The 27,798-nt window shown below is 35.0% G+C and overlaps 1 protein-coding gene across 1 annotated transcript in view; it reads right to left on the reverse strand.

The window, feature by feature from the left end:
• Positions 1-27,798, reverse strand: part of DNAH7 (dynein axonemal heavy chain 7) — a gene marked incomplete at both ends in the record, with an annotated part of 235,690 nt that overhangs the window by 30,297 nt on the left and 177,595 nt on the right. Inside the window, 9 exons of the mRNA XM_084248143.1 lie at positions 2,372-2,572; positions 4,756-4,917; positions 6,575-6,751; positions 12,321-12,413; positions 13,796-13,990; positions 15,426-15,552; positions 19,466-19,801; positions 20,925-21,058; positions 26,940-27,130. Coding sequence (XP_084104269.1) covers positions 2,372-2,572; positions 4,756-4,917; positions 6,575-6,751; positions 12,321-12,413; positions 13,796-13,990; positions 15,426-15,552; positions 19,466-19,801; positions 20,925-21,058; positions 26,940-27,130 — 1,616 coding nt within the window. The remainder of the gene's footprint in view (positions 1-2,371; positions 2,573-4,755; positions 4,918-6,574; positions 6,752-12,320; positions 12,414-13,795; positions 13,991-15,425; positions 15,553-19,465; positions 19,802-20,924; positions 21,059-26,939; positions 27,131-27,798) is intronic.

The raw sequence follows: 27,798 nt of genomic DNA on the forward strand, positions 1-27,798 counted from the left end.
CTGCCCGTTCTGCTCTCCCCTCTGGCTCTGGTGAATTCTCTCACCCTCCCGCGCTTCTGACTGTACCCAGTGCTTGTATAAATAAATAAATAAATCTTTAAAAAAAAAAAAAAAAGTATAGAATGAAGAGACAGCAGTAGCGAACTCCAGGTCGGTGGATTGAATTGGAGGTGTTCACATGCACACATTACTTCTAGAAGAGATAGATGAGAGTATAGGTGCACATGGACTTGTTTGTGACTTCATGCATGTGTGTGCGAGTACTTGTATGTATTTCCAAGTTCTCAGCACTGGAAGGGGGATTAATACATCTTGGTGCCTAGCATCAACCCCCACTTAAAAGGAGCCAGGACTCTTCTGAAAAATGGCTGGTTCCAGAACTGGGCAGAGATGAATCTGGAAATTTTATGCCAAAAAGTATGAGGGCCAGTAATAGTAATGATGATGATGGTGATAACAACAGAATTAAAAATACGATGGAATCTGTATCAAGAATGGATGAGTCAGCTTGAAGGAGCTCCCACTGACCAAATCTGGGACAACTGAGCATAAGAATTTAGTAAAGAATTGGAAACCACTGAAAAAACTCAGGGAATTCGTCTGTGCCAATAGCAGATAAATAAATGGGGGTAAAAGGAGGGCTTTTGCTGACAATAAATGGACAGTTGTAAAATATGCAGGGGGAGCTAGAATTGGAATTATTTTAGGGAACAACTGGATAAGGAAAGAGTCACTGATGCAGATTAAATCTAGGGTGGGAGGTGGATTTTGGTGAGAAACAACATATTTGCATAGTCCTAAAACATCACTCCACAGACTGATTATTAGTCACAGGAGAAAAGCAGTTATTATACAGTGAAGAAGTCAGACAATGCCTTGTCCAGTGCCTTGCTCAAAATTAGTATCATCAATGGACATCATGTGCCTCCCAATGTGAAACTCCAATGAGGACACAACTTCCCCTACGTAGTATGCTGGCTAGGAGTATGCAACCTGAATGGAAGCACATATAAATATCACATAAACCTCAAATGAGAACTGTTCGATTTGGAAAAAAAAAAAAAGGAGGGGGAGATGAATTCTTCATAAATTTCAATGTCATCAAAGACAAAGAAAATGTTCCAGATTATAGGAAGTAAATAAACATGGTAACTGAAAGTAATACCAGTTCTAAGCCAATGATAGGTTTTAGGTGTACATTGTAATTCAACAGCTGTATATACTACAGTATGATCTCCACCAAAAGTCAAGTTTCCATCCACCACATTTTATTCACCCATAGGGGTGTTCTCTGCACTACTTTTACACTTGAAACCTCTCTGTAGGTTTAAAATTATTTCCAAATGAAAAATTAAGACAGAAACATTATGCTGTGCTGCTTCAGTATTTGATAAGATTTTGGATTTGGTTTGGACTGTGGTTCATAAGTGACTGGACTTGTAATTTGTGTAACTGCCCCTGGAGAGACCTTTGGATACAGAAAAAAAGGGAATAAAATTTTGTAAAAGGGCTTCTGTCTAACTATCCCATGCAGAAATGCCCTTATCACCTATCTGCTCTGTCTGGGCCTCATCAATGCAAAAGTTAGTCACAAGGCAGGTCTTAGAAGCTTAGGATAAGGTTCAATTTTGCTTTAAATACAAGCACTGTTTTTTTAGTACCCAAGACTTTTTGTTTAATGAAAGTACTTCTTTATTTTTAATGTTTTCTTTTGATGTGTACTTAAAACATATTCTGACATAAAGAGTATGAGTTTTTTAATGGCAAAAATTTACCAAGGTTCATAACCCCTCTTAAAAAGAAATTCTTCCATTTTTAATTATGGTAAAACACTGTGAAACAATTTTAGGTCACAGACATTCACACACAGATTTCTAATAATGAAAGCAGTGGGTGGTTTCCCTGCTTGCCTGATGACTCTTAAAAAGACCCTTATGAGTCCCATCAATCAAGGAGTAAAATCATTTTGGCTCTCATTATAGTTATATGGAGGAAATATTTTTATGTTTTAATTTAAAGATATGGCTCCAAATAGCAAAGGGCTCAGTTAATATCCTGAAACAAGATTCTCCAACCTTGCAGATTTGTACTGGGAATGGCTTACAGCTGACTTTCTAAATAGAAAGCTACATTATTAATGACACCCCACAAGATCTCAGCTGAGCAGGAGTGAGGTTGGTGGAAAAATTAAAATAAAATATTAATAAAATTGACTTCAGCACAGTCAATGATCAGTAATCAAAAACAACTGCACTGCAGTGCAGGAAGCCTATTTAATTTGTAGTTTTACTCTACACACACATCCATGATCACCAGGGGCCACTTGAATTGCTTTACAGGGCTGAGGTAACAAGACTTAGCCATCACTAACAGGCTTTTTGCAGCTGCCAAAGAACTCAGGGTCAGAGATCGGGTCCATGAGGTATGATCGAATGATATTAGCTCGTAAACCTTTCGGTGCTTCATTGGTCATTTTCACTCCATTCTGCAGCACAGACACAGGGAAATTTGGAGATGGGTAACTTGTCAGCCAAATTCGAAAATCTGGATGTGTTGTTTCTGGGCTTAACTCCTGCAAGAAAAGAAATTAGATATAAATGGTTGTACAAAGTGGGCGGGGCGGGGGTGTTAAAAATCTCCAGATCATGTGGGTGGGATGGGCTGGAAGAGGAAGGAAGCATCTTTACACAGTGAAAGTGAATTGCTGTAAATTTAAGGCAAAAACCTTAAAATCTGAGTCTAACTCCAAAACAACATACTTCATACAACATACTTCATACAACATACTTCAGAAGGCCCAGGGAGTTGTTATTCTCCTTGGAACCATTATATCACAAAGTTTACAAAGGTGTGATTTATAATTCAGAGCTGGCCATGCCATTCAACAAAATTTTGTATCTTCACTGATGTTGTTGAAATATTTATAGAAATAATTCTTTGTAGAATAAGAATAATTTCTTCTTGATGTAGCCATGTTGTGAGAATAAGGAGCCAGACTGTCAGATAAGTCAATGTTCAACCAGGTAAGAATAAAAAAAGGAGAGCATTTTGAAAAATGAGAAGTGGTATATCCTGAAGCATTAAATATATCACTATTAGCTCTATTTGTTTAAGGGAACAGTTAGGCATGCACTACAGAAGACTGGACACTTGCTTAGCACTGTTGTGGAGATTTATAGGGTCAGGAATAATTACCATGGGCCATGGCCTCTCTTCCTGTTCAGTTTCTCTCCCTACTGCTATCTCCCCCAATTGTCCATGACCGTGGTATTTATGTTTTTCATATTGCAAATCTTCAGTAAAATTTTTTTTAGCACAAATGTGATAAAAGGATGGGGGTGAAGTAGAAAGGGCATATAAGTGCCTAAGTTCTTTCATAACGAAAAGTGGTAGATATGGGCACCATTTTTGCTCCTCCCAATTACCCTTTGGCATTTTGGGTCAAGTCACCATCCATTAGGTGTAGCTTGTCTTTCCTGTGGTTCTCTGATGGGTGTGTATGCTACAATTAAAAAACTCGTGAAAATGACCTAGCGTCATAGGAGGAACAGTGAAGAAACAAGCACACATATAAAACCTCTAGTGCAGTACAAGATGTGAAAGATAAATAGACATTGGCAAGATGAATGTTATTATGTTGAAGTTTTCCAGATAAAAATACATCTAGTATGATGGTCTATATTCTTGAAAAATAGTGTAATATACCAATGTAAGCAAGAGAAGTTCAAATAGATAGGGCATAGACATCCCGATGGAAAGTGGCCAGAGACGAAACCTAAGGGTTAGGCAAAGGTGAGAGGAAGAAGAGTGTTGCCAGCTAGGTAAGGATTTGCACTTTATCTTGCATGCAACGGGAAGTCATTGAGAGAGGTTTTAAGCAGTGGTTAAGCAATATTCATTCGTTCATTAATTCAGTAACTACTGAGTGTTTCCTATGAGCAGGGCACTAAAGCAGAGAACAGAACAAAGTCACTGTTCCACTGGTGCTTGCGTTGTAGCAGGAGATAAGTTGTCAACAGCATAAAGCAAAATACAACCCACTTCTTCAGTTTCAGTTAGATGTCTGAGTAGCACTAGTTATATCATTACCTTGGTTACTTAGTATTTAGTATCTAGTATTCCTCTGAGGAGGGTGCTGGAGTCACAGGTAATAACAGAAGGCAGATTTTTTTCTCTGTTGAAACCAACTACCAGTTTTCTGTTTACTCAGCTGAGCTACAGGGGATTTTTCTCCCTGGAATTTCTGCCCACCAAAAAGGGGAAGTACTGTGACCAGCTGCCAGGGGGCTGGGAGGAGTTCCCTGGTTGTACACTGATCCTGTGTGTCAAGATAAATACAGGATAAATGGCCAAATGGGTAAGAAGGGAGTTAGAGAAAAATTCTATTCTGAAAGTTTTTGGTTTAGGGAGATCAAAGAATTTCACCCTGAGAAGCTTCCATTGTTGTTTTTAGTCCACTGATGTAAAAGTAAATTGGTTTCTGTCTAGCCTGTGGTTTACTACCATCTTTGATGTTGCTCCTCTGGATTAAGGTGACTTCTGACTCACTGCATAAGTTCTTGCTTCTTTTAACAGGGACTCAGCAAGGCCCTGACCCTGTCCTCTTCTCAGTTCCACTAGTCAGAAGAGCCTGTCTCAGTTGTAATTAGCCAAGCCACTAACCTGGCACCTTCCCAATCAGAGGACCGGAATGGTAGATATACCACTTAGTATATGGGGGTATAAAAACTAACCAAAATAAACTGGCAAATTTACCTCGCAAACTTTCTCCAGGGTTGGCATCCAAGAGGTGGCAAGGTGACAGTTCTGAAGAACAACCCATGTTCCTTCCTTGATAGCTTTTTCTACCATCTTCATAGCTATAGGCCCTTGGCCTTGACCAAGAGATAAAGAGCTAAGTTTCAATCCCCCATATCCCTGTATACAACAAAAGTAAAGATGTTATTTAAAATCATATTTTAAAGAAGAACCAACACTATTATTGCAGGAAATATTAGCGTTAAGTATATTTAAATTTAATTATGCGGCAGCCCTCAAAGCTGCAAACTTATGCAGCCATGAAAAACTCTTACAGGTTAAGAATCCTATATACATAAAGAAAAATAAGTCAGTTCATTTAGGAAATTATCATGGCAATAAAAGAAAAATTTTATAGGGTCTTTGATTATTGAGATGAGAGAGAAAGAAAAAATAAGGAGATTTTTAGCATGAGGAGGGGATGAAATTGTCTGGCTTTCATGCCACAACTCTTGAAATCCAAAGCTGAAAGGAAGATTGTGAATAGATGGATGAACTTGTATTATTTCCTCCAGATGACTGAATTTTATGTTTAACTAATTTGGCTATGCAAAGGCTAAGAGAAAAAAAAGATGTTAACCTCCCAGTGCTCATTTAAGTTTCTCTAAAAAATTCTATGGAAATGTCTACCTGGAATTCATTTCTGCTGTATCCTGACAGTCTGACTCCCTGGTCTCTTTATTTCTAGACCACTTGCTACTAGAAAGTATCTTTTGAAGAAGCCTCCAGTTATGTGGAAAATAGGGTTTCAAGCCCTCTGTGAATGTACACGGCTTATCAACACTAGCAGGTAGAAGCAGCAGAAAACAAAACACAGCTACATACTACTGCTTCTGGAAGAATGGAGTTAGGACAAGAAGACAGAGCACTGAGCTGTCCTATACAGGGACCAGAGAACACCACATTTTACAATGTGGTGAACGAAAGGGAGAGGGACTCAAGGGCTGGAAAGGCCTCACTGATTTGGAGAGGATGAACTGACATAAAGTGGACCCTTATAGCCACCTCCACCACTTCCAGTCTAGTCCTATCCACCACTGTTCTTTCGTGACTTTCCACACTTCACTAGTGGACTGCTTCCATCTCCCACCACTCGTATCAATTTTTGCTCCAGCGAGGATGAACCTTGTAAATTATAGATTAGATGATTATAGATAGGATATATAACTTCTTAAAACCCATTTTCTCATCTGACTCAAAGTCCTCAAAGTAGCCTACAAAGGCCCTGAGCAATCTGGTCCCCCAGCACATGCCAGTCCTCGACTCTTCCAACCATGACAACCGTGACATCCAGCACTCCCTTAACCACGGTGCAATGGTGGATGACCACCCTCTCGTACCTAAGAATTACTGGCAAAGCAAAGGGCAGTGTGAGTTATTAAATTATAAATTGGCCTAGTAAAGAATACCCTAACCAATTAGCTATGTCACCTTTGAGTGTGGAGAAGCCACACTTCACCTTATAGAATTGATGTAAAAGTTAAAATGTGTGTAACAAGGTGTAGCAAAATTAACAGCATTTATATAGCATTTGATAAAAGTGGTGATGGTGGATTTAGAAATATTAGTATTACTATCGTGAAATACTATTATAATTAGAACAAAATGTTAAAAAAGAAAGAAAACTAAAAAAATGCCCAATCACCTATTTATTGTTCTAGGCTATACTAGAAATTTTACAGTGAAGTTATTTGAAAAATGTTTAACCTTAAAATTTTAACTGTAAGTATTGTTTCTTAAAACTCAGTATCAGATAATCTCAACTGTTTTAAAGTACCTGGTCATCAGCAAATTTCAGAAGGGCAGCCATGGGATCTGCTCCAGGGGAGAGCACAAAAATCAGTGGTGCACAGCAGTTACTGTCTGCAAAGGCCTTGGATAAATCGAAGGGTGGTGGCTCAATGAATGTGCGCCCCAATTTGTTGGTTATAAATTCTTGCAGCATTGGAATAATCTAGAAAGGGACAAGAATATATTTAAAAGAATATTTAAAATATGCCTGAAACCTTAAAAACTTTATCTTCAAAGGTGTTTTAAAACAAAAGATTCCAGCTACATTTGCTTAGGTATTCAGTAATGCCAGTAGAAAGTAAGTCACTTTATATAAATGCCTTTTAAGTAGAAAAAAAATACACGAATTGTTTAAAAAGTGGTATGTGAATTTTTTAAATAATAAAAGGTTGTGGTTCAGGATATCAGAATTCAAATGGAGCTTTCAACACAGTAGATGAAGAATATAAGAAATGTTGCACTGTGCAGGTGCCACCTTCATGTAAGTTTTAAAACACGGACTCTATTCTAAAAGTCAATAACTCAAAAGTAGAAATTTTAATGTGATTTATACATGACTAACCACACAGAAATAATTGATACAGGGCCTCCCTTGTGGCACAGGGGTTTAAGTCTCAGTGCTATCAAGCTATCATTAGCCACTGCAGCACGAGTTCCATCCCTGGCCAGGGAGGTGACCTACATGGTGCGGCAGACCTCATCTGTCTCACCAGCTGCTCCCCTCAGCAGTGTATTTCAATAGATCCACCTGTTTTGCTTCCCACTCTCTCAGGTGAATCCTCTTAGCCCCCACACCTCTGGCCTACACCCCAGTGCTTGTATCTTTAAAAAAATAATTGATACAGCCTGGGGGAGGAAAGGAAGTTTAGAGGTATAGGACTGCCCCCTTCAGGTATTGTTACCACACCACACCCACCACCGAAACACCCACAGTCTACCACCACAGTCCACTGTGTTCGTTCCTTCTCTCTGTCTTCTCTCTTTCTGCCCTCTGCTCTGGTAGTCTCAGGTTGACAGTCAGGTTTCTAGAGCTTGTTACTGGTTTGGCTTTATGTGATCCTTTGTTTTGTTAGTCTATAATCTACATATAAGTGACACCATTTGGTATTTGTCTTTCCCTTCTAATTTATTTCTTTAGCACAGTCTCCTCCAGTTCCATCCATGTTACAGAAAATGGCAAGAGTTCATTTTTTTTTAATAGCTGAGTAGTATTCCATTGCATGTATACACATCTTCCTAATCTATTCATCTGTCTTGGGGCATTTATGTTATAATGATGTTTTTCAAAATAACCTCTTTCCTCCCAAGGGTAAGTTCTTCACTAAATTACAGTGTTGCACTTAAAATGAGTGAGGAGGCTAGAGGAAGATGAAACTCTGGATTTAAACAGCCATTTAAAGAAAATTAGTCTTTATGGGAAAGACACCTGCACCACGAACTCTGCGACTTTTGTTAAGCTAAAAATAACATTTGAGACATTATATTGCTTCTTGTTCATTGTCATTCATTCAGATGAAAGCGATTTTGCTTCTTAATTGTAAATAAAGGAGTGTGGAATGTAAAAAGAAAAAAATAAATAAAATCATAATGTTGCAAACAAAATGAAAGCATATTTGCTTTTACAAACATGGTTTTGCTCTCAGTCAGTTTTTGCTTTTAGTGGCCGCTCTTACTGGGTGGCTCAGGCTGGTGTCAGCCACTGCACAGGTGCACACGGTGCTAGTGTGAAATGATTCTCCTGTTAGTGCTTCAGGTCCAAGTTAGAGGTGAGCACTGACAAATTGCAGTGTTTTAGTTTTAATGTTAAAACAGAGCAAGACTTTCTTGCTCCAAGAATGAATTGTAACTCTTTAAAGTAAATGAAGTTGTGCTCCCTCTTCAGTTTGCAATAGAATTGGGTTTTCTTCTGCAATCTGATTAAGGCAATGATAGTTTGTAAAATGAAATCTGTCAGTATCAAAAAATGCAGTCTAATTTGGGTGACCATCTTTCCCAAAGGCAGGAAAGAAGCTTGTGGTCATCCATTTATGTTTTTCTATTTACTGCAAATTCCTACAGGATTCATATACACCAGATCAGAGAAAGATATTAACTTATATTTGACAAGTGTCTTATGGAAAAGCAGGTTACTTTGACTTTTGTTTACAGTTCAGAGTGAGAAAACTATGGCCAGTAGCTCTTTGTTCTGTAAATGGACTCAAAACATCCCACATATCTCAGTATGCATCCATATTTCTTTTGTCAATGAAGTACCATATATTAAATTCTAAAGAAAAGTGCCAGTCCATCTCATTTTTCCAACTGGTGATTTAGTGAGTATCTTCATTTTTTCAAATTAAGTATTAGATAACCTGGAATTTGTGGCTTTTTACCCCTATTGTAGAATTGGTTTTGAGGGGAGAGATGTGGGAAGGAGGCAAAAATGTGCTCACAAACAATGTATACATTGGAGATCAAATAATTTCTGACTTCCTGGTGGAGACATATATCTGTATATTTTATATCCTTCCAGTCTGTCATGATGTACAGACTTAGAGATTAGAGGGAAATGATATCCATATAGACTAGCTCAGATATTAATTCCTCACAGCACTATGTTAATTCTTCCAATCTATGAGCACAGATGCCTTTCCATCTTTCTGTCTTCTATTTCTCAATAATATCTTATAGTTTTCAGTGCATAGGTCTTTCACTTGGATAAATTTATTCCAAGGTAATAAATTATTTTGGATGCTATTGTAAATGCAATTGTTTTCTTGATTTCTTTTTTCTGCTAGTTCATTATTTGCATTTGAGTGTTTTCACTCCTTTTCAATTTTACAAAAGAGTTTGATTTTAATGGGTATTCATTCTTCTTTCAAAGTTTGATAGAAATCACTAGTAAAGCCTCTATTCCTGGGTTTTTGTTTTTTTGGAAGAATTTTGATTATTTCTTCAATTTCCTTACTGGATTTGTGTCTGTTCAGGTTTTCTGTTTCTTAGGGATTCAAGATATCTTGTATGTATCTCAGATTTGCCTTTTCTCCTAGGTTATTGAATTTGTTGTCATATAATTGTACTCTCCTATGACACTCTGTATTTCTACAGTATCCATTCTAATTTCTCTTTTATTTTTGATGTGTTTATTCTGTGAGTCTGGCTAAAGGTGTTTTATTTTGTTAATTTTTTCAAAGAACCAGTTCCTGGTTCTCTTGATCTTTTGGCTTGCCTTTTCTTATTTTGATTTTGTTAATTTCTGCTCTAGTTTTTATTATTTTTTTTCTTCTCTGACATTTAGTTTTTCTTTTTTAATTCCTTTAGTTACAAGTTAAGATTTGTGTGTTCTTGGTTTTCTTGATCTTTTGGCTTGCCTTTTCTTATTTTGATTTTGTTAATTTCTGCTCTAGTTTTTATTAGTTTCTTTCTTCTCTGACATTTAGTTTTTCTTTTTAAATTCCTTTAGTTACAAGTTAAGATTTGTGTGTGTGTGTATTTCTTCCTGCTGCTTTAGGTAGGCAAGCTTTGCTATAGGCTTCCCCTTAGTATAGCTTTTGCTGCATCTCTTTGGTTCTGAGGAGTCTTTATTTTCATTATTCCCCAGGTAGTTTTGGATTGCCTCTTTGATCCAGTAGTTGTTCAGTGGCATATTGTTTATTCTCCACAAATTTGTGGGTTTTCTCCTTTTTTCTTTTGGTTGTTTTGGTAGTTTCATATAATAATGATCTGAAAAATGTTTGATATAATTTAACTAGTATGATTTGTTTTGTGTCCCAACATTTGGTCTATCCTTGAGAATGTTCATGAGCACTTGAAAAGAAGGTGTTCTGGTGTTTTGGGGTAGAACTGATGGAGGACAAGAATAGAAAGACTGGAAAGGAGGTGCCCCAAGACCAGAACCTGACTCACAAGGAGGTTGGGGTAGAGGGAAATAACATGACCATTAACCCAGCTGTAGAGGTCATGACCCTTCAGCACCAGTGCCTTATCACAAGGCATGAGACCCAAGCAGGATCAGACTGTTCTAGGGAGTGGAGCACAGACCTGAGTGTAAAGAGATGGAGATTGGGCCCACCCTGGAATCTCTGATCCCTTCCTGGTTTTGCCTAGTTATCCAAAATCCCATCAGAACAATCTGTAAATATCTATTAAGTTCACCTTACTCAATTTGTCATATAATGTCAGCTTCCTAAAAACCATTAAACTGCGGGAAAGATATTTACAGATTTAACTGCTATACTTAAGAAATAGTTCATTAATGACTTCTAATTAAACTTAAAACATGAATAGGAATTTCTTTGTTTTTCAAATATTCTGGGAGGAATGTCAATGGTATATGCAGAGTCCTTTTAGTATGCCTTTAGCTTCAAAAAAAAAAGTAAAAAAATTGAAAAACTTAATAAAAGGCTTTAAAGAAGGAAGTTGTAGTAGGTAAGAGTTTGAAGCATTTCCTATTCTTCCATAGTTAATACCTGAAGTGAAAACTCCTCAGGCTTAACATTACTGTTCTAATGGAGATTTATTTTTCAAAAAGTTGCCAAAGGGGGAAATGTTTCAGCAGTTTAATGATTCCTAAACAACTGAAATTACTCCAAAATCTAAGATTAGAGTAGAATTTGGATATTCATGTGCTGAGCATTTTATAGGCCCCTAAAATAAAAAAATTAAAGAAAAATCTAAAATTTATATTTTAAAATTGTTTTGAAAAAAAAACAAATTTAATACAGGCTGGATTATATTTTCTGATTTAAAAGAAATTAATTAATTTTCATAGACCCCTAAAAGAAGTGTGGACACTAGGCACAGTGCTTAATGGATGCTTTATCTCTGGCTAGGAACACACTGCCATGTCAAACAAGAATTACACATGATCATTGAACAAGCTATAACTTATAGAGGAAAGAATTACTCTGCCCCCCATACTCAGTGATGTATTTAAAAGCATTAAAATATATCACTTTCATCACCTCTATTCTGCTTTTTTAAGATGGAAGTATTGCCTTGTATTCCTTAGCAGCTCAAATTGTTAATACAGTAAGTTTTGAAATAATTATCACTTTCATTTGAGTAGTAACAAAGGACAATTATGATATTCTTTCAATTTTTTCCCCAACATATTTAGATCTATATTTTTTCAGAGTATATTAATATCTCTGTGGATTTGGGTCATTGTACTTAAATGAATAGTTTTTTTTAAGAAACTGAATGCAAAAATACAAATGAGGATGTTGGTGAGTAATAAAACTTTCTGACAGGAGAGGTCAGCTGATTTATTGATGATATATTTTATTATTTAAAGACATTAAAACTAACACTTTATATTTTCATTTTTACGTAGCAATGATTAATATCTTAAAAACAATATTCTACTAGCTTTCCAACAACAGAGGACAACACATAAGGATAGTTTTTGAGTCCCCCAAAATTTTGGTATACCAAATCAATGTTGACTAGTTTTATCATACTAAGAAATTAAATTGATATAATGCAGGTAAAGGAATAGATCGTAAGGCATTAGAGAAGAAAAAGTTGAAAGGAAGAATAAAAATAAATGAAACTATAAAATATAATGTGGTCAATTACTAATTTTGTATGGTTTTAATAAGCATACACACTTTTTGAAAAATGGCTACATTAGACAGAAGTGGGGTTGTTTCTCCCAGATTCCTCTTATCTCCCCTATGAGTGCATATTTAGCTGAACTGTGAAGAGAGGAGGGACTAGAATCACTGAACTGCTTTCAAAGTAGAATTTACCTTGTCTGGCCTCAAACAACGGATAACAAGCATTCTTTGAAAGTCATTTGTTTTATCTTCCCAATCATCAGGGAAAACTTCATGATGTGGCTCCTAAAATGACAATGGATATAATTCAATATTATTTTGGAAGATGGGTCTAAAAAGAACATTATTTTGACATATAAATCAGTTTATTAAGAAAACAAAAATGACTAAATTAAATCAATAATGCTAATGTATACAGCACAATTCACAACAGCCAAGATATGGAAACAAACCTAGTGCCTGACAAGGAGATTTCTCTCTCTCTCTCTCTCTCTCTCTCTCTCTCTCTCTCAACCCACCCACCCCTCATAAACTCACACACACACACACACACACACACAACTCACACTATGGAATATTAGTCATAAAAAGTTGAAATGTTACCATTTGTTACACATGGATGAATCTTGAGGGGATTATGTTAAATATACTAAGTCAGAAGAAGAAAAATACCGTATTATTCACTATTTATAAAATATAAAAAAGCAAAACAAATGAAGAAACTAAAATAAGACCTTAGACTCGAACAAGAAAATGATGGTTCCCAGAGGGGAAGAGGGGATGGGTGGAACAGGGTGGAGGCAGTTGATTGGTTGGTGGTGGATGGTGACTAGACATTTGGTGAAGAGTGTAGTGTGATATATACAGTTGCTGAAGTGAGAAATTGTTCACCCGAAACCTATACAGTATTGTAAATAAATTACTTTAATAAAATAATAATTAAATCAAAATGTTAATGTAAATTTATTAGGTTAGGGTAAAGTTCTGAAATAAGAAAGGAAAAATTTAAATACCATAAAGGAATCAAAACTAGGTCATGAAATAAGTAGGTTAATGTGAATATGAATACTAATCAATAGACAAAATGATCCTAATTATGACAAATACAAATAAACATATGGAACTTTTTTCTTGTTATTTCTCCAAATACATTTCAAAAAACCTACCATCTACTCTTGCCAACTATTTGCAGAACTAAACACTGAATGTAAAAGGAAGACATTGTATTCAATGTCTTTTTGTTTTGTTTTTTTTTCTTTTTGAAATTTTTTCTGGTCAAGCTTTTTTTTTGTGGTAACAACAATGTATGGGAATTATTGCTATTCCCAATTTTTGTAACTTTCAGAAAAAGAATGTTTGAAATTGTGTATAAGTAAAGAAAAGCAAAATCTAACTTGAAAATAAATACCTGGCAAGAATATTAAAAAATAATTTCTTTTAAGAATCATGTCACTTGTTTGCATTTCCACACATTTCAAGGAATTTGAATAGTTCAAACAGAAACAGTGACTTAGAAGGTAGAGACAATATAAATTGAAATTTCGATGTTAACATTTGACCAATTGTTTAAAATTTATTTAAATCTTATTTTTATTCAAAAATAAGAATAAATTATTTAACAGTTTCTCTACTTAAACTTCAGACAACCAAGATGGTTAATAACGTACCAGACTATCATATACTTTTTTCCATCCATCCCTTAAGTGTATAAACTCCCTACGGATGGTTTTAAAGGCAGGCAAATCATCTAATCGACATATTTCATCCCAGGATTTTTGAGGAAGCCATGGACAGGGGTTGGCATGAGGATTATCAAGTCCGATGCCTCCCGTTAGCAGAAATCTCCACTCACTTTTATTAACCTTTGGAAAATAAAGTAGCATGAAGAATCAGAAATTAGTTCATCATGTACATAGTACATTTATTTATTTATTTATAAAGATTTATTTTTATTTATTTATACAAGCACTGGGTATAGTCAGAATCGCGGAAGGGTGAGAGAATTCACCAGAGCCAGAGAGGTGAGCAGAGCAGGCAGAAGGACCCAAGTACACTGCTGGGGGGAGCAGCGGGCGGCAGGAGAGGTCTGCATGCCATGTGGGACCCTCCTCCGGTGGCCGGGGAGCAGCAGGGATTGAACCGGCGCTGCAGAGGCTGTGGGCAGCTTCGCAACGCAGTGCTCAACCACCTCTGCGCCACAGGGGAGGCCCAATAGTACATTTAAAACCTTAAAAACTATACTGATTTTCAAGTTTAAGGTATGATTTCTATGAGATTCAATAGGTACTGTTATAGCTCTTATTTACTCGTAAGAAACCAAAGTATCAATTATAACCAGTTTTCAAAAGAGTTCCACTTAGTTATTTTAAATACTTTTCATTCAGAATTACTAATCTAAGCATAAAAATTTGAATATATTAAACTTGAACGTGTTTTTTTTCAAAATGACTGTTAGAGATCTGTTGTGGGAAAAGAGAATGTCATTAAACCACCATGATTTCAGTTATTTTACTTAATGAGTCATTGTTCAATTTTTTTTTTTAGGACTCAGACATTTACTTCTTCAGAAATCAACCAATACATCACCATATGAAATCAATAAATCTTAAATGCACAAGTATGTAAAATAGTGAATTAAGGCAACACTACTCTTACATTGTTAAAGTGTTTCTGATATTTTAAATTAATGATCTGAAGTAAAAATTTATAAATGGTGTCATTAAGCCCCAATGGTTAGACTTCACTGATTTGCACAAGTTCTTATAAACATTAACATTTATACACTATTTTTTAAAAGATTTATTTATGCATACAAGAGCTGGGGATACAGGCCAGAGGTGCAGGGGGGTGAGAGGATTTACCAGAGAGAGTGGGTAACAGAACAGGCAGATCGACCAAGGTATAATGCTGAGGGGAGCAGCGGGCAAGTCGGGAGAGGTCTGCTGCACCATGTGGGATGCTCCCTGTCTGGGGATCGAACTAGTGCTGCAGAGGCTGTGGATTGCTTCAGAGTGCTGTGCTTAACCCCTTGCGCCACCAGGGAGGCCCTATACACTTATTTACTGTAAACATATCACCATATGAAACAAATTTACATGCACATGTAAGAGATTCTCACAGAAACTCATATAATGAACTCTGCTAATTTATTTTTCACCTCTGAAATTCAGTCTAGTTGTGATGTTTCCCCTTAACTATAAGAGAAATTATAATAAACTATTTGAAAACCCTTTCATATATATTCCCATACATTAGTAAATTAATGAATCAATGAATGTTAATTAAAATAGTACTAACCACATGTTTATGCAGCAGCAGATTTACAGTTAGACAAAAGGAAAATAGTAGCTTATCTTTTTCAAAGAGTGAGCGGCAGACATTAACATAGAGGGAATAGGTGAAGTAATCCTTGAGAATGTGAAGCCTAAGGATCAACAGAAAGAAAAGTACATAAATAAAAATGCATTATGCTTAAAAATAATGTTCTTAAGATAACATATTATAACCATTTAGATGTGTGTTCTTCTAATAAGCTTTCTGGTCAATTACCCCCAAACGATCAAGGATCCTCATTAACTGGGTGCACCAAGATGAGAGCTACATGATGTAGAAACACTTCAGTAGAATTACATTTTATTGTCAATTGATTTTTTTAAACTTAGTCTTCCTTTTGGAAAAGAAAAGATTCAATGCATGGCACATTAGTCTATTGCATTTAAAGATATATTTTTAACTATAAAATATTTCTTTGGATAGAATTTGATATCTTTATTCCATAAATATTTTCAAATATTCTGTTATATATTAAAGACTAAAATTAATAGTTTCTTTATTAAATTAAAATTAAATTTAGTGGTATGCTACTCTGGTCATAAATCCATCAAAGCTGGAAAAATTATAAAGCTTGATAAATTATTTTTTATTTATAGGTAGACAAAATATGGAAATATGAAAAATCATAATATTTACTACTTACAACTTTCTGGTAAGTGCTAAATTGTGATCTGTACTAATAATTCTTAAAATTAATGCTACACTTTAAGCATTTTAACTCCATTATATCATAAGGGAAAATTATTGAAACATTTAAAAATATTTTTATTACCTAACTTATAATAGTTAAAGTAGAAACAAACAATTGTCAAAAAATATTTGCAGAGAGCAAATTAATTGATAGAGACTAATGGCCCAAACTATGGAGGCAGATCAATTTGTCTGAAGGAAAAATGAACATAGTTTATGATTAAACACAATTATATTAGTTTTTTAATGTGTCTAGATATAAAATCCATTAGCAAAACCAGATCCTGGATATTTCCCAACTGATGTCCCAGTTTATCAATTATCCTAGCTCTAAGTTTTTCTGACCTGTTATTTCTATTTTTCCCCTTGTCAGCATCCCCATAAAGAGAATTACAAATATTGATGTACTTTAACTCTAGCTGAGAAGTCTGGAAAAGGCTTGGTAAAGATGACTTTGAAACTAGTTGCTAAAATATAGTAAAATTCTTTAAAGAATTAAAACAATCATACTAGTCCTGTACCCATTTTTATGCTAATAAGTGGTCTTTTCACACTAGGAGTTTGTCTCATTTGTAGCCACACAATTAATAGAGTGATTTAGACCTCGTTTTTCCTAAAATAAAAAACCATTCTATTTCCTTTAAGACAAATTTCCTCTTATACAGGGAGAGACTGAAGGGAAAGTGAGCCAATCACGTTAGAAATTGTAGTTTAATCTCACTAATAAAAATACCGGTATTTTAATAATCTCTTCAGTGAAAAAGGATAAAAATGGTCATTCTCCAAGCTGGTGCACAAAAGAGTAATAATAAAAGAACATTCGTGTGTCTAATGGAGCGGTACCTGACTGCAAGTTGTAAGCAACGTTCTGTCATAAAGATAAGTTTGTTTTTCTTCCAGATAAAGTCTATTTGCTAATGTAGCTGGTCACCTCAGTTTGGATGAGAGCTCTTTCAGTTTTTTAGTGGATTATCTGTGATGTGCATTATATTCTGGTAGTGCCTATTCAACAAGAGAACTGCTTTTCTTTCTCTCCAACTTTTGTGGAGAAAATTTCTGGGCTGAGAAAAGATTTTGTTTTCCATCATACTTCCCCAGTTATAATATACTAGTACAATGGAATACTAGTTAGCAATGAGAATTGATAAACCATATCATTACACACAACAATATGAACTGCATAAACATAATGGAGAAGGCAAGATGCCAGAAACAAAAGAACACATACTGTGTGACTCTGTTTATATGCAGTCCTGAAACAGGCAAAACTAATCTATGTATTTAGAAGTCAGGACAGTGAAAACCTGAGGGGAAGGAGGTTAGTGACTAGAAGGGGGACAACGGGGGACTTCTGGGATGTAGACAATGTTTTGTACTTTGATCTGGGTGTTACACAGTTGTCTCGCTTATGAATTTCTTGAGTATATGTTTTTAGTTTCTGCATATTTCTGTATGTATAGTCAAAACTCAAAAGTTTTCAAGTACAATTTTTTCCATTTATTCTTTGGTTCTAGAATTACACTTTTAGGATCACCCTACCCATGAATATGATTTATGTATTGGGTAGTGAGAAAAGTCAGGATGCAATTTTTTTGTTTTTCAAAGAAAAAAATACATCATAACTTTTCTGACAACTCATTATTAAAAATTCAAAGAGTTTAACGAAAAAGAAAAAACCTATTTTGCTTTCTAGATTTCATTGAAATTTCACATCTGGGTAAAAGACCGATTTTCTATAAACCATTAAGCACTGTACCACAGATTTGAAAAAACAGATGTCTTATCTGTGAATGATTTCTAATCTGATAATAACATGAGAGTACAAAGATTACAAATGAGACAATAATCATTTTTAAAGCATAAAATTGTTCCAGTTTTTAAATCTTGTACAAATATGTCTAACTGGCAAAGCGAATATATTTCCTCTTCTAGACTCCAGCAAATATCTTGATTAAACCAGTTGAGATGATAATATTCTGGTGATTATTGTTTTAACCAAGTTAGAAATTAGGAACTGGAGTGAAAAGCAGAACATAATTTACTGTGTGCATCCATGTGATGAACACTGTGATAAATACTGGGAATATTAAAAAAAAAAATAGTGCTTAATGGAACTCAGAATCTCCTGTGAAAAAAGACATGCTTATACAATTAACTAACAATGCAAATAAATGCCTGAGAACTTTTCTAAAAAAGGTCACTTAAAATTTTGGTTTTGGTATTGCAGTAGTCTTGCTAAACCAGAAATTTCAGTAACTGGAAGAAATAGAGAAATAATATAATATTTTTGGAAATCATATATAATGGCAAACTTTAAACTCTAAACTTTAAACTTATGAATTTCTTTCCTAAAGATACCCTTTCCCCTTTTCTCCTTTTTCTTGTAGGTGGAATCTGAAAAATTGTTCATTAAGCCAAGTGTCGGTCTTGCACCTTTATTAGTCTCATATTCAAGCTTATAAAATAATGAATGATAGTAAGTAAAAATCACTCAGTCTAAAATTAAGCAAAATTCTACCATGATAAATGAATTAAATTCAGATTTTGGGAGATTAGCATTTTGGATTTCTGAAAAAATAATTCTTAACTGTGAGTGATAAATACTAAGTTGAGTTTTCTTCATGGACATGAACAGTTCAAGAAAGTGAAGTATGTAGCTTCCTGCTGAGCAATATAGTGATAAAGGGCAAAGTTTGCTACAAATTATTTTCTTTGTTCAAGAAGTAATTTCACATTAGACTCTACTAAAAACATGTTTTAATTCCAAACTATCTTACTGGTAACAAATAAAAAGAAATTCTATTCATAGCCTGTCTATTAAGTTTTAAAATCTATTATCTATTACTCATGAAATAGCCTGCAATGAATTTGGAATTTTATGTAAATAAGAGTAACACAAATAATCACAACAGGTTTTTTTTTTAAAATCTCATTACTTCATAAATTTTATATATGTGTATATCAAAATGTGACTTTAGAATGCAAGTTTACAAAGGGTAAGATTCTGCTATTTTTAATGGTTGTACTAACCAACAATTCCAGTAATACATATAATTTGTAAATGATAAACAGAAGTAAACATTTCCTCATTTTAGAAATACATTATAATCCTATATGTTTATAACAATTTTCTGACAAATTGAATATGCTCACATTTATTCAGTTTCTAACAATTCAATTTATTTCTGCTATGATGACTACTGAAGTTCCTTTTAGTTCTATGGCTGTAATGCTCACTATTATAAGACAAAGTTACCAACTACTATTTGATGTTCATGCACTAGTTAGAATTAATTAGTATTTCTTTTACATACCTACTTGATAAAACTTCAGATTTCTCGGAATTTTCAATAGACAGGATGAAAAGGTTAATAAACCAGGTCAGTGAGTATTGGTACATGGGCTCAATGTTAGCTAAATCAGCAATAGAAAAAAACAGGATGGTGGAATGGATGGCAATAGGCCGATAGCCCATGCGGGTGTTATCAATCTTTTTCTCTGTCATTTCAGCTACTTCTTGCTTTTGAGAAATCTCATTAGCCAAAGCCTTGGAGGAAGATAATATCTTAATAGCAGTTTCATCTTCTAATATATTGCCTTCCGAAGATGAAAGAACTTCTAAAATCTTGTCTTCTATTTCTTTTAACTGCCTGGAATAAAACACAATTTTCTCAGAAGAAAAAGAAATCATTTAAAATCACTTCACGTGTACGTTCTTTCATAAGAAACAAAGGGCTTGAAAACCTAAAGAAATGCATCACTTTGTGACAAATATCTATAATGGTGATGTTGTATAATTAAATTTCTTATCTTGCAAAATGTCACAAAGACAGGCCTTTCTGCTCCACTTCTCCTTCTAATGATCATTTATGTGGTAACTAGAGAGGGAGATGGTAAGCCAATCTACTTTGCCATCAAGTATCTCAATGAATAGAAAGTATCACTCCATTTATTTTCTGAAAATTTTCATGACTTATAGAGCACTAGCTTTTTTATCCATGATATAAATATTGTGAGCAGAAAGAGGGATGTACCATATCCATTCAAATTGTGCTCTAGTGAAAACAGGTAATTTCAGTTACATAATAAATGCTAAAACATTTGTACTAAGACTAGGTTAAATAGTCAAAAATACACCTAACAGAATTAAATGCCTTGACTTGCGTCAGGCCTTCTAGTTCTTCCAGCACCTAAGCTGCTGCCATTTGTGGCAACATGGACGAAGTGGAGATAATGGTAAATGAAAAAAGGATAATGCTAAGCAAAATAAGTCAGAAGAAGAAAGCAAATACAGGGTAAAAATTTAAATTATATGAGGAATATAGAGAAACAAAACAAAGAGTCAGTCAAAACCAAACCAATAATAAACACTTAATATCTGATTTCAAAACTGAGGCAACCAGATAGGGAGGGTGCTGGGGTGGGACTGCAGGAGGGAAGGGGCCCAATGGAACGTGGTGCAGGATTGTTTGGGCAATGGTTGTGGGCAGGGTGTAAAAGCAGCTATTTGAACCTATAAAATCTGGAGTAGATACAAAGAGATACAAAGATATAAACTCAGTTTACCTCAAACATAATTTGGGGGAGGGGAGAATCTGCATATAAAAATATACTCTGTAATGCAATTTTCCAAATTTACATAAAAGCACTATAAAGCCATAACTTTTCCTTTTAAATTTTCAATGTATTTATTAAATCTACAAACTGGATCTTTAAAATATAATTTAATTCATGCTAAGTGATCGTGAAATAAGATTCTGTGATGTTTTAGACCTTTTGTTTTCAGCTCCTTGTAATATCAAGGCTTGTTTTTCTTCTTCGAGGTCCGGCCTTTCTCGTGCCACCACAATTCCCAAAAGCTGATCTTGCAGTCCCTCAAAAGTTATCATGAAGTTTAATAATGTTACCTATAAGTGAAAAAATATACAAAACTTCCATCATTATTTCTATTGAGAAAGTCTCTACTTGTATGCTTCAAGTTTTGACCTTAAAATAGACTATACTGCTATAGCAGTATGTGTGAAAAGTAGAATTTATATGACTCAATGCTAGGCAACTTTGATTGGTGGATTAAAAAACCCATTAAAATTCCTCATAAGTAGGGTCTCCCCGGTGGTGCAGCGGTTGAACGCTGGGATGCGAAGCTGCCCACAGCCTCTGCAGCACTGGTTCAATCCCCGGCCCCCGGGTGAGGGTCCCACATGGCGCGCAGATCTCTCCTACCGCCCGCTGCTCCCCTCAGCAGTGTACTTCGTCAGTCTGCCTGCTCTGCTCCCCGCTCTGACTCTGGTGAATTCTCTCGCCCTCCCGTGCTTCTGACTGTACCCAGTGCTTGTATAAATAAATAAATAAATGAATCTTAAAAAAAAAATTCCTCATAATTATTAATGTAATACTTCAAAGGGTTCTGTTCAGCAGTCAATTTATTTTTGTTTCAAATTTTTATTCCTGACAAATCTAACTCCCAAATCAATTAGAATCAGTTTGGTAGCTATCTTTCATATTGGCTAGGCTAGCTAAAGGATTCTAGTGGTGTCAAAAAGTAAAGAAAATCTTACAAAAATAGATACAAAAGAATACTATGATAGTCATGAATAAAGCATAAATATTTGATATGATCATTACATATTAAAATATAACATAATAATATGGCACAATTTTACTAGTATAATCATGTTACAATATGATAATCAGCCTCTATTATGAACTAAGGCAAGTACATTCAATGGTAGCTATTAAGATGCAAAGTATTAACACATGTTTCATCCCTATTCTTAATGCCTCATATAGACAGGTCTCTCTATGTTACCTATATCTTAAAAATTCCCCCTCTCCTGGTTCTTTCCATGAGTTGGAAAGTAATTATCTCTTTTCAAAAAGCAAATAAATCATTCTCTTGCTTCCACAATCTACTCCAACTATGAAACAATCTTTCTTTGCATCCTCTAAATATATTTATTGAAATATGATTTACATATGCTTTCTGATTCCACCACCTCATTTCATTTTTTAGTCCTCCTCAATCTGCTCCCATCCCTGTTTTTTGCATACCTCCTCTTGGACACGTTTCCAAACAATGTATTCAACCCCCAACCCTACTGCAGTTTACCTCCTGCACTTCCTCAGGGGTTCTAATTCCTTAGGGTACACATTACACTCTATGTAAGCATGGGTTTAGTCACCTGTCTAATGGATCAAGTGAAATAATTCTAGTCAGTTATTTGACTCCATGGCTCTATTGCTTGGTGCTCCTTACACACTTACTGAATTGACAATCAGAATGGCTTCCTATTCACACAGCTGCTTTCTACAAAGTCTGTTTCCTAAAATTTTAGGCATTTGCTGATTATCTCTCCAAGGTATTCCATATAAAATAATAGCTACTATAAATCAGGTTACAAAGAAGAATAAGCTATCGACCCCTGGCCTTAAAGAGCTTTAGTCTAGTTAGGGAAACAAAAGAGCAAAAAGCACCTAATAAGGACTGATAGTGGTAAGCACATGATACTATGGTAACCCAAAAGAAGGTCACCTATCTAACCCAGTTTGGAAGGTCAAGAACACCTGAGCTAAAATTTATAAGATGATTAGAAATTAGGCAAGAGAAAAAAGGTAACATAACAGGCCAAGATTTCAACTTCAGCTGATTATTAGAATTACCTGCAGTGTTTAAAAATCTTTGGTGTCTAGGTTCCATGTCTGGAGAGTCTGATTTAATTGGTCTACAGTGTGGTCTGGGTATTGGAAATTTTAAAAGCTCCCCAGAAAACTTTAATGCACAGCTAGGGTTGAGAATGTTTGCCCTGGGAGAAGGAAAGAGCACAAGCAAAGGCAAAGAAGCTGAGGAAGGCAAACATGTTTAGGGGAACAGAAGTAATTCACTATCCCATCACTGGAGGGTGTGGGGCAGAATGCAAGGAGTTTATTTCATAGACTAAAGATAATTGAAGATAAATATTTTCTATCCTGTGTATCTGAGAATTCAAAACTCGCGGCTATCAGTATTAGAAATGCTAGTGTCTCACCCTTAAAAATACCACAGAAATTTTAGCAAACAACATAAACCATAAGAAGTGACTCAATATTTGCTTCATTTTTTTATTATTCTCTTAAGAAGAGATTCCTTTATAGGAACTACCATTCTAAGTCACCACTGAACTCTGTATGTTACTGACAGTTTTATTGAAATTTTATGGAGCTCTTAAATTATGACTTAGTGGGATTAGAGCAGGTAATAAAAATTGTCATTTTTCACATACCCAAATGTAAGTTTTTTTTTAAAAAGATTAGCACTTTAAAGCAGGAGAATTAGTAGAGAAAAAACAAAATAACCCAATGGACAAACTACAGTCAGGTTATAATTAACCCAAACCTAATACACACAGTTTATAGGAAGGGCTACCTCCATTGCACACGTCCTTCTTGTTTTCAAGTTCTATCCTTCCCAAAACTCACAAGTTTATGGACCACCTTGTATGCATTAGAAAACATACTCCACTCCTCACACACAGGCATTGCACAAAGGCTGGATGGCGACCCAGCTCACCCCTACCCTTGTGTTCTATATAAACTGCACAACTGTGAAAACAGCCCCTACTCTTCCTCTTAAGGACCATCAATATTTGCCTAGTCATGAGACGGTTATTAAAAAGACAGGGTCAGCACCTCCCTGGTGGCGCAGCAGTTGAGTGCCCTGCTGCGAAGCTGTCCTCAGCCTCTGAAGTGCAGGTTCGATTCCCTGCTGGCCAGGGAGAACCCCACATGGCATAGCAGACCTCTCCTGCCTCGCCCGCTGCTCCCCTCAGCAGTGTCTTCGCTCCATCTGCCTGTTCTGTTCTCCGCTCTGGTGAATTCTCTCACCCTCCTGCACTTCTGACCTGTATCCAAGTTCTTGTATAAATAAATAAATCTTTAAAAATAAATAAATAAATAAATAAATAAATAAATAAATAAATAAATAAATAGATAGATAAATAAAAAGGCAGGGTCAAAAATGTTACTTTTTCTTATCCCAATGAATCCTTCTGTAAAAAGGCAGGGTCAAAAATGTTATTTTTTCTGATCCCAAGGAATCCTTCTGCACCTTTGATGGTTTTGGTTAGTTTATAAATGGCATTGCCCTGGCACAAAGGTTCTCCTTTCTTCCTAATTGAAAATAGGTACTGCTCTTACTGATGTTCTATTTTTGATCTTTGTCTTTTCATCCATGTATTCTCAGTTCTGGTTGCTGAGTGGGAAACCTGGCATTCCTCCACCTTCCCTAAGAAGAGAATATTCCCTATGTAGAAAAACAGAAATTTAATTTTTGGAAGAAAATTTCCTTCCTGTGATCAGCAAGTGTAAACAGCTTTTTGCAATGCCCCTAGGAAGGCGACTCCTTCCTCTATCATATGCAAGCTCCTCTCCACCGTGGCTTCCTGTGGGTTAAACTCTTTCCCCTCACTGCCCCAAGGGGACCTTGGATGCCACTCAGTACAGATTACATGGGCATAATCATAAATTTAGATGAGATAATAAGCAATTCTTAAAATTGAGCAATTTGAAAAACTCATTAAATGTTGTTATGTAATTATCGACTGCTTTGGCATTTATTCAGGGGAAAATCATAATTAAAGCTTTGAGAGATTTTTTTTCCTATTGGCTTGAGAAACCAAGTGCACAGGTTACCTTTGCTTTAATTCCAAAACCATAGTAATATGCTTAGCAAAATGCATATTTTACAATTTTTACCTCATTGTATTCATACACAAAGATGTATTCACTCATTTTCGTTAATGTTGTATCTTTATAGATCAAGATTTTGCAAATCTAGCCATTTGCTCACAAATAAATGTTTAAAATCATACAAATAGTCTCATAATTTTATTTTCATTTAGATTCAAAACTATTATAACAGCATGATATCCTATGGGTGCTTTTGAAAGCAAAAGGTACATAAAAGATCTTAAAAATAGGATCAAGAGGAAGTATTTTTAATTTGTAAATGAAAGCAAGCAACTGCCTCACTATGTTTCTTAATCCCTTTTTAATCAATCCCAGCAATTAAAAATAATGAAGCAACAAGACACTCTAGGGATCTTAAGGATTTCAATACCAAATCACAGATCAGTTTCCTCTCCAAAGCAGTTTATAGCTTCAAGTCAAACTAGTTATTAGTGAACCAAGAATTGTTTATGGCATTGATATGTGGTATTTTTCATATATTTTTCTAAAAAGTAAAAAAGTTTTTCCATGCTATTTATTTTAAAAAATTTGCAACACAACTTTGGGGATCTATCATTTTCTTTTATGCTTTATTCTATCTCACTTATATTTAAAATGTATTTAAATAATTATAACTTATATTTAAAACTAATAGTCACCACTATTATAACATTATGTATCAGGTCTTATTCTAAACATTGTACATAGATCAATTTAGTCTTAATATTGCTAATAGATGTACACTTATTATTTTCATTTTACAGGCTAGAGAACTGAGGCACAGATTCTAAATAACATGGCCAAAATTATACACCTGCCAAGTGACAGAGCTGGGATTTGACCCACTATAGTCTGGCTCTAGAATCCAGTTATTAACTATTATAGGATACTCACCTAATAGGTACATAGAATAACATCTAATACTTAGTTGTTTAAATAACATATTGTATTTTAATTATTTAAAGACAGGAGTCTTTAAAAACTGTGAAAAAACTGTGAAAAACTCAGTTTCATCCTACTTTCCCCAATCTCCCTGCTATTACTGAGTGTCCAGTCTAAACTGTGTTCCTAGGACACCCCGTTTCCTCAGTCATAAAATACAGTCACTTTACCTATGTGTTATTTGCTAAGTAAACCTATTCAGAGCAAGGGGCTTATTTATCTTGGAGGTAATATTAATAAATTATGTCATCTTAGTGCTTTTTCTGCCTCTCTGAGGAGAGATGCCTACATTAATTTAAATAATTCCAATAATGGATAGTATTTGAATTCCCTGGATAAATCTTGGCTATGGAAGAGGATTGCAGGTGCTTTGATGGTAGGCATGGCATGATAACATATCTGAAGAGGTGTGAACCTATATCTCTAAATCATATTCAGTGTTATAAACCAACATTACCTCAATAAAAAATATTTTTTAAAAAGGAGACAAAAGTTGAAAGAATATCTCTTAATGTCATTTCTTGCCAGTTTCTGTAAATAAAAGCTATCAATTTCTTTGTCCCTCCTTCACTCATTTACTCATCCCACAAATATTTCTCCAGTGCCAACTAAGGCTTAGAATTGAGAGCAAAAAACAGGATAACCTCTAAGAACTCAGTTGCAGATCAAGGTCTCATGTCATTCTAGTCACTCCCTTAAACTTCAAAGTAACTTTACTCTTCAAAGGAATTTTAAAAGAATGATGATTACTCAAAAAAAAGTTCTTTTGAGTAATTACATAAAATCAGATAGCAGTTTCCTGTTTCTGAGAAAGAAGAATTCTGTCCCGGAATTCTAATTCCGAAAATTAACATATCACCATGTTTGAAAAAAAAAATGCATGTTTTCTTTTTTCAACAAAGAAAATCTAAAATTACCAATAATAGAAATTAGATAATCAGGGTCTTCCCCCCCTCCACTATATATTGAAGGTTTTTATTACTTACATGAACACACAACAGCAACATTTGGAAATTATTATAGCAATTTCAGGAAATGCTAGAAAAGGTCAAAATTCCTTTTTTCTCAAGAAGACCTGTTTTTCTTATGACTTGAGAAGAAAACATAGTCATTTGATAAGCAAACATTCCTTTTAATACTGGCCTTTACTGATGTTTCAGGAAGATAGTGAGGATTTCTTAGCTTGGTAGTAATATAGAAGCGAAAGTCTGGAGCATATTCAATGGTAGAGTCCCCAAGCCGGATACAGGTACTCCCACCGTGTTTAAAGGTCTGTTTTAGTAGAAGAGGTTCCAGAACAGGGTCCAGTTCCTCTCCAACATTTTCTAGCAACACTAGAGTAAGATCAGAAAATGACTCTGTTATTTTAAATGCTGACTATAAACATTCAAACCTCCCAATTCTTTTAGAATGCTTTTTTTTTTTTAATTTTATGTATTTTAATCCTGTCAAAAAATGGGCAGAAGAGCTAAAAAGAAACTTCTCTGAAGAGGAAATGCAAATGGCCAACAGGCATATGAAAAAATGTTCAACATCACTTGTAATCAGGGAAATGCAAATCAAAACTACCATGAGATACCATCTTACACCAGTGAGAATGGCACATATTAAAAAAAAAAAACTAGTAACAACAAATGTTGGCGAGGATGTGGAGAAAAAGGAACTCTCCTGCACTGTTGGTGGGAGTGCAAACTGGCCCAACCACTATGGAGAGCTGTGTGGAGATTCTTCAACCTACTAAAGATAGAGCTTCCATATGATCCAGCAATTCCACTCCTAGGTATTTACCCAAAGGACACAGAAACATCAATTCCAAACAGCACCTGCACCCCTATGTTTATAGCAGCACTGTTTACAATAGCTAAGCTGTGGGAACAACTCAAATGCCCAAAAATAGATGACTGGATCAAGAAGATGTGGTACATATACACCATGAAATATTACTCAGCATTCAAAAAAGATAAACACATGCAATTTGCAGCAACATGGATGGTGCTGGAAG

The sequence above is a fragment of the Talpa europaea genome (genome assembly GCF_964194135.1).
Source record: "Talpa europaea genome assembly, chromosome: 1".
Classification (NCBI taxonomy): Eukaryota; Metazoa; Chordata; class Mammalia; order Eulipotyphla; family Talpidae; genus Talpa; species Talpa europaea.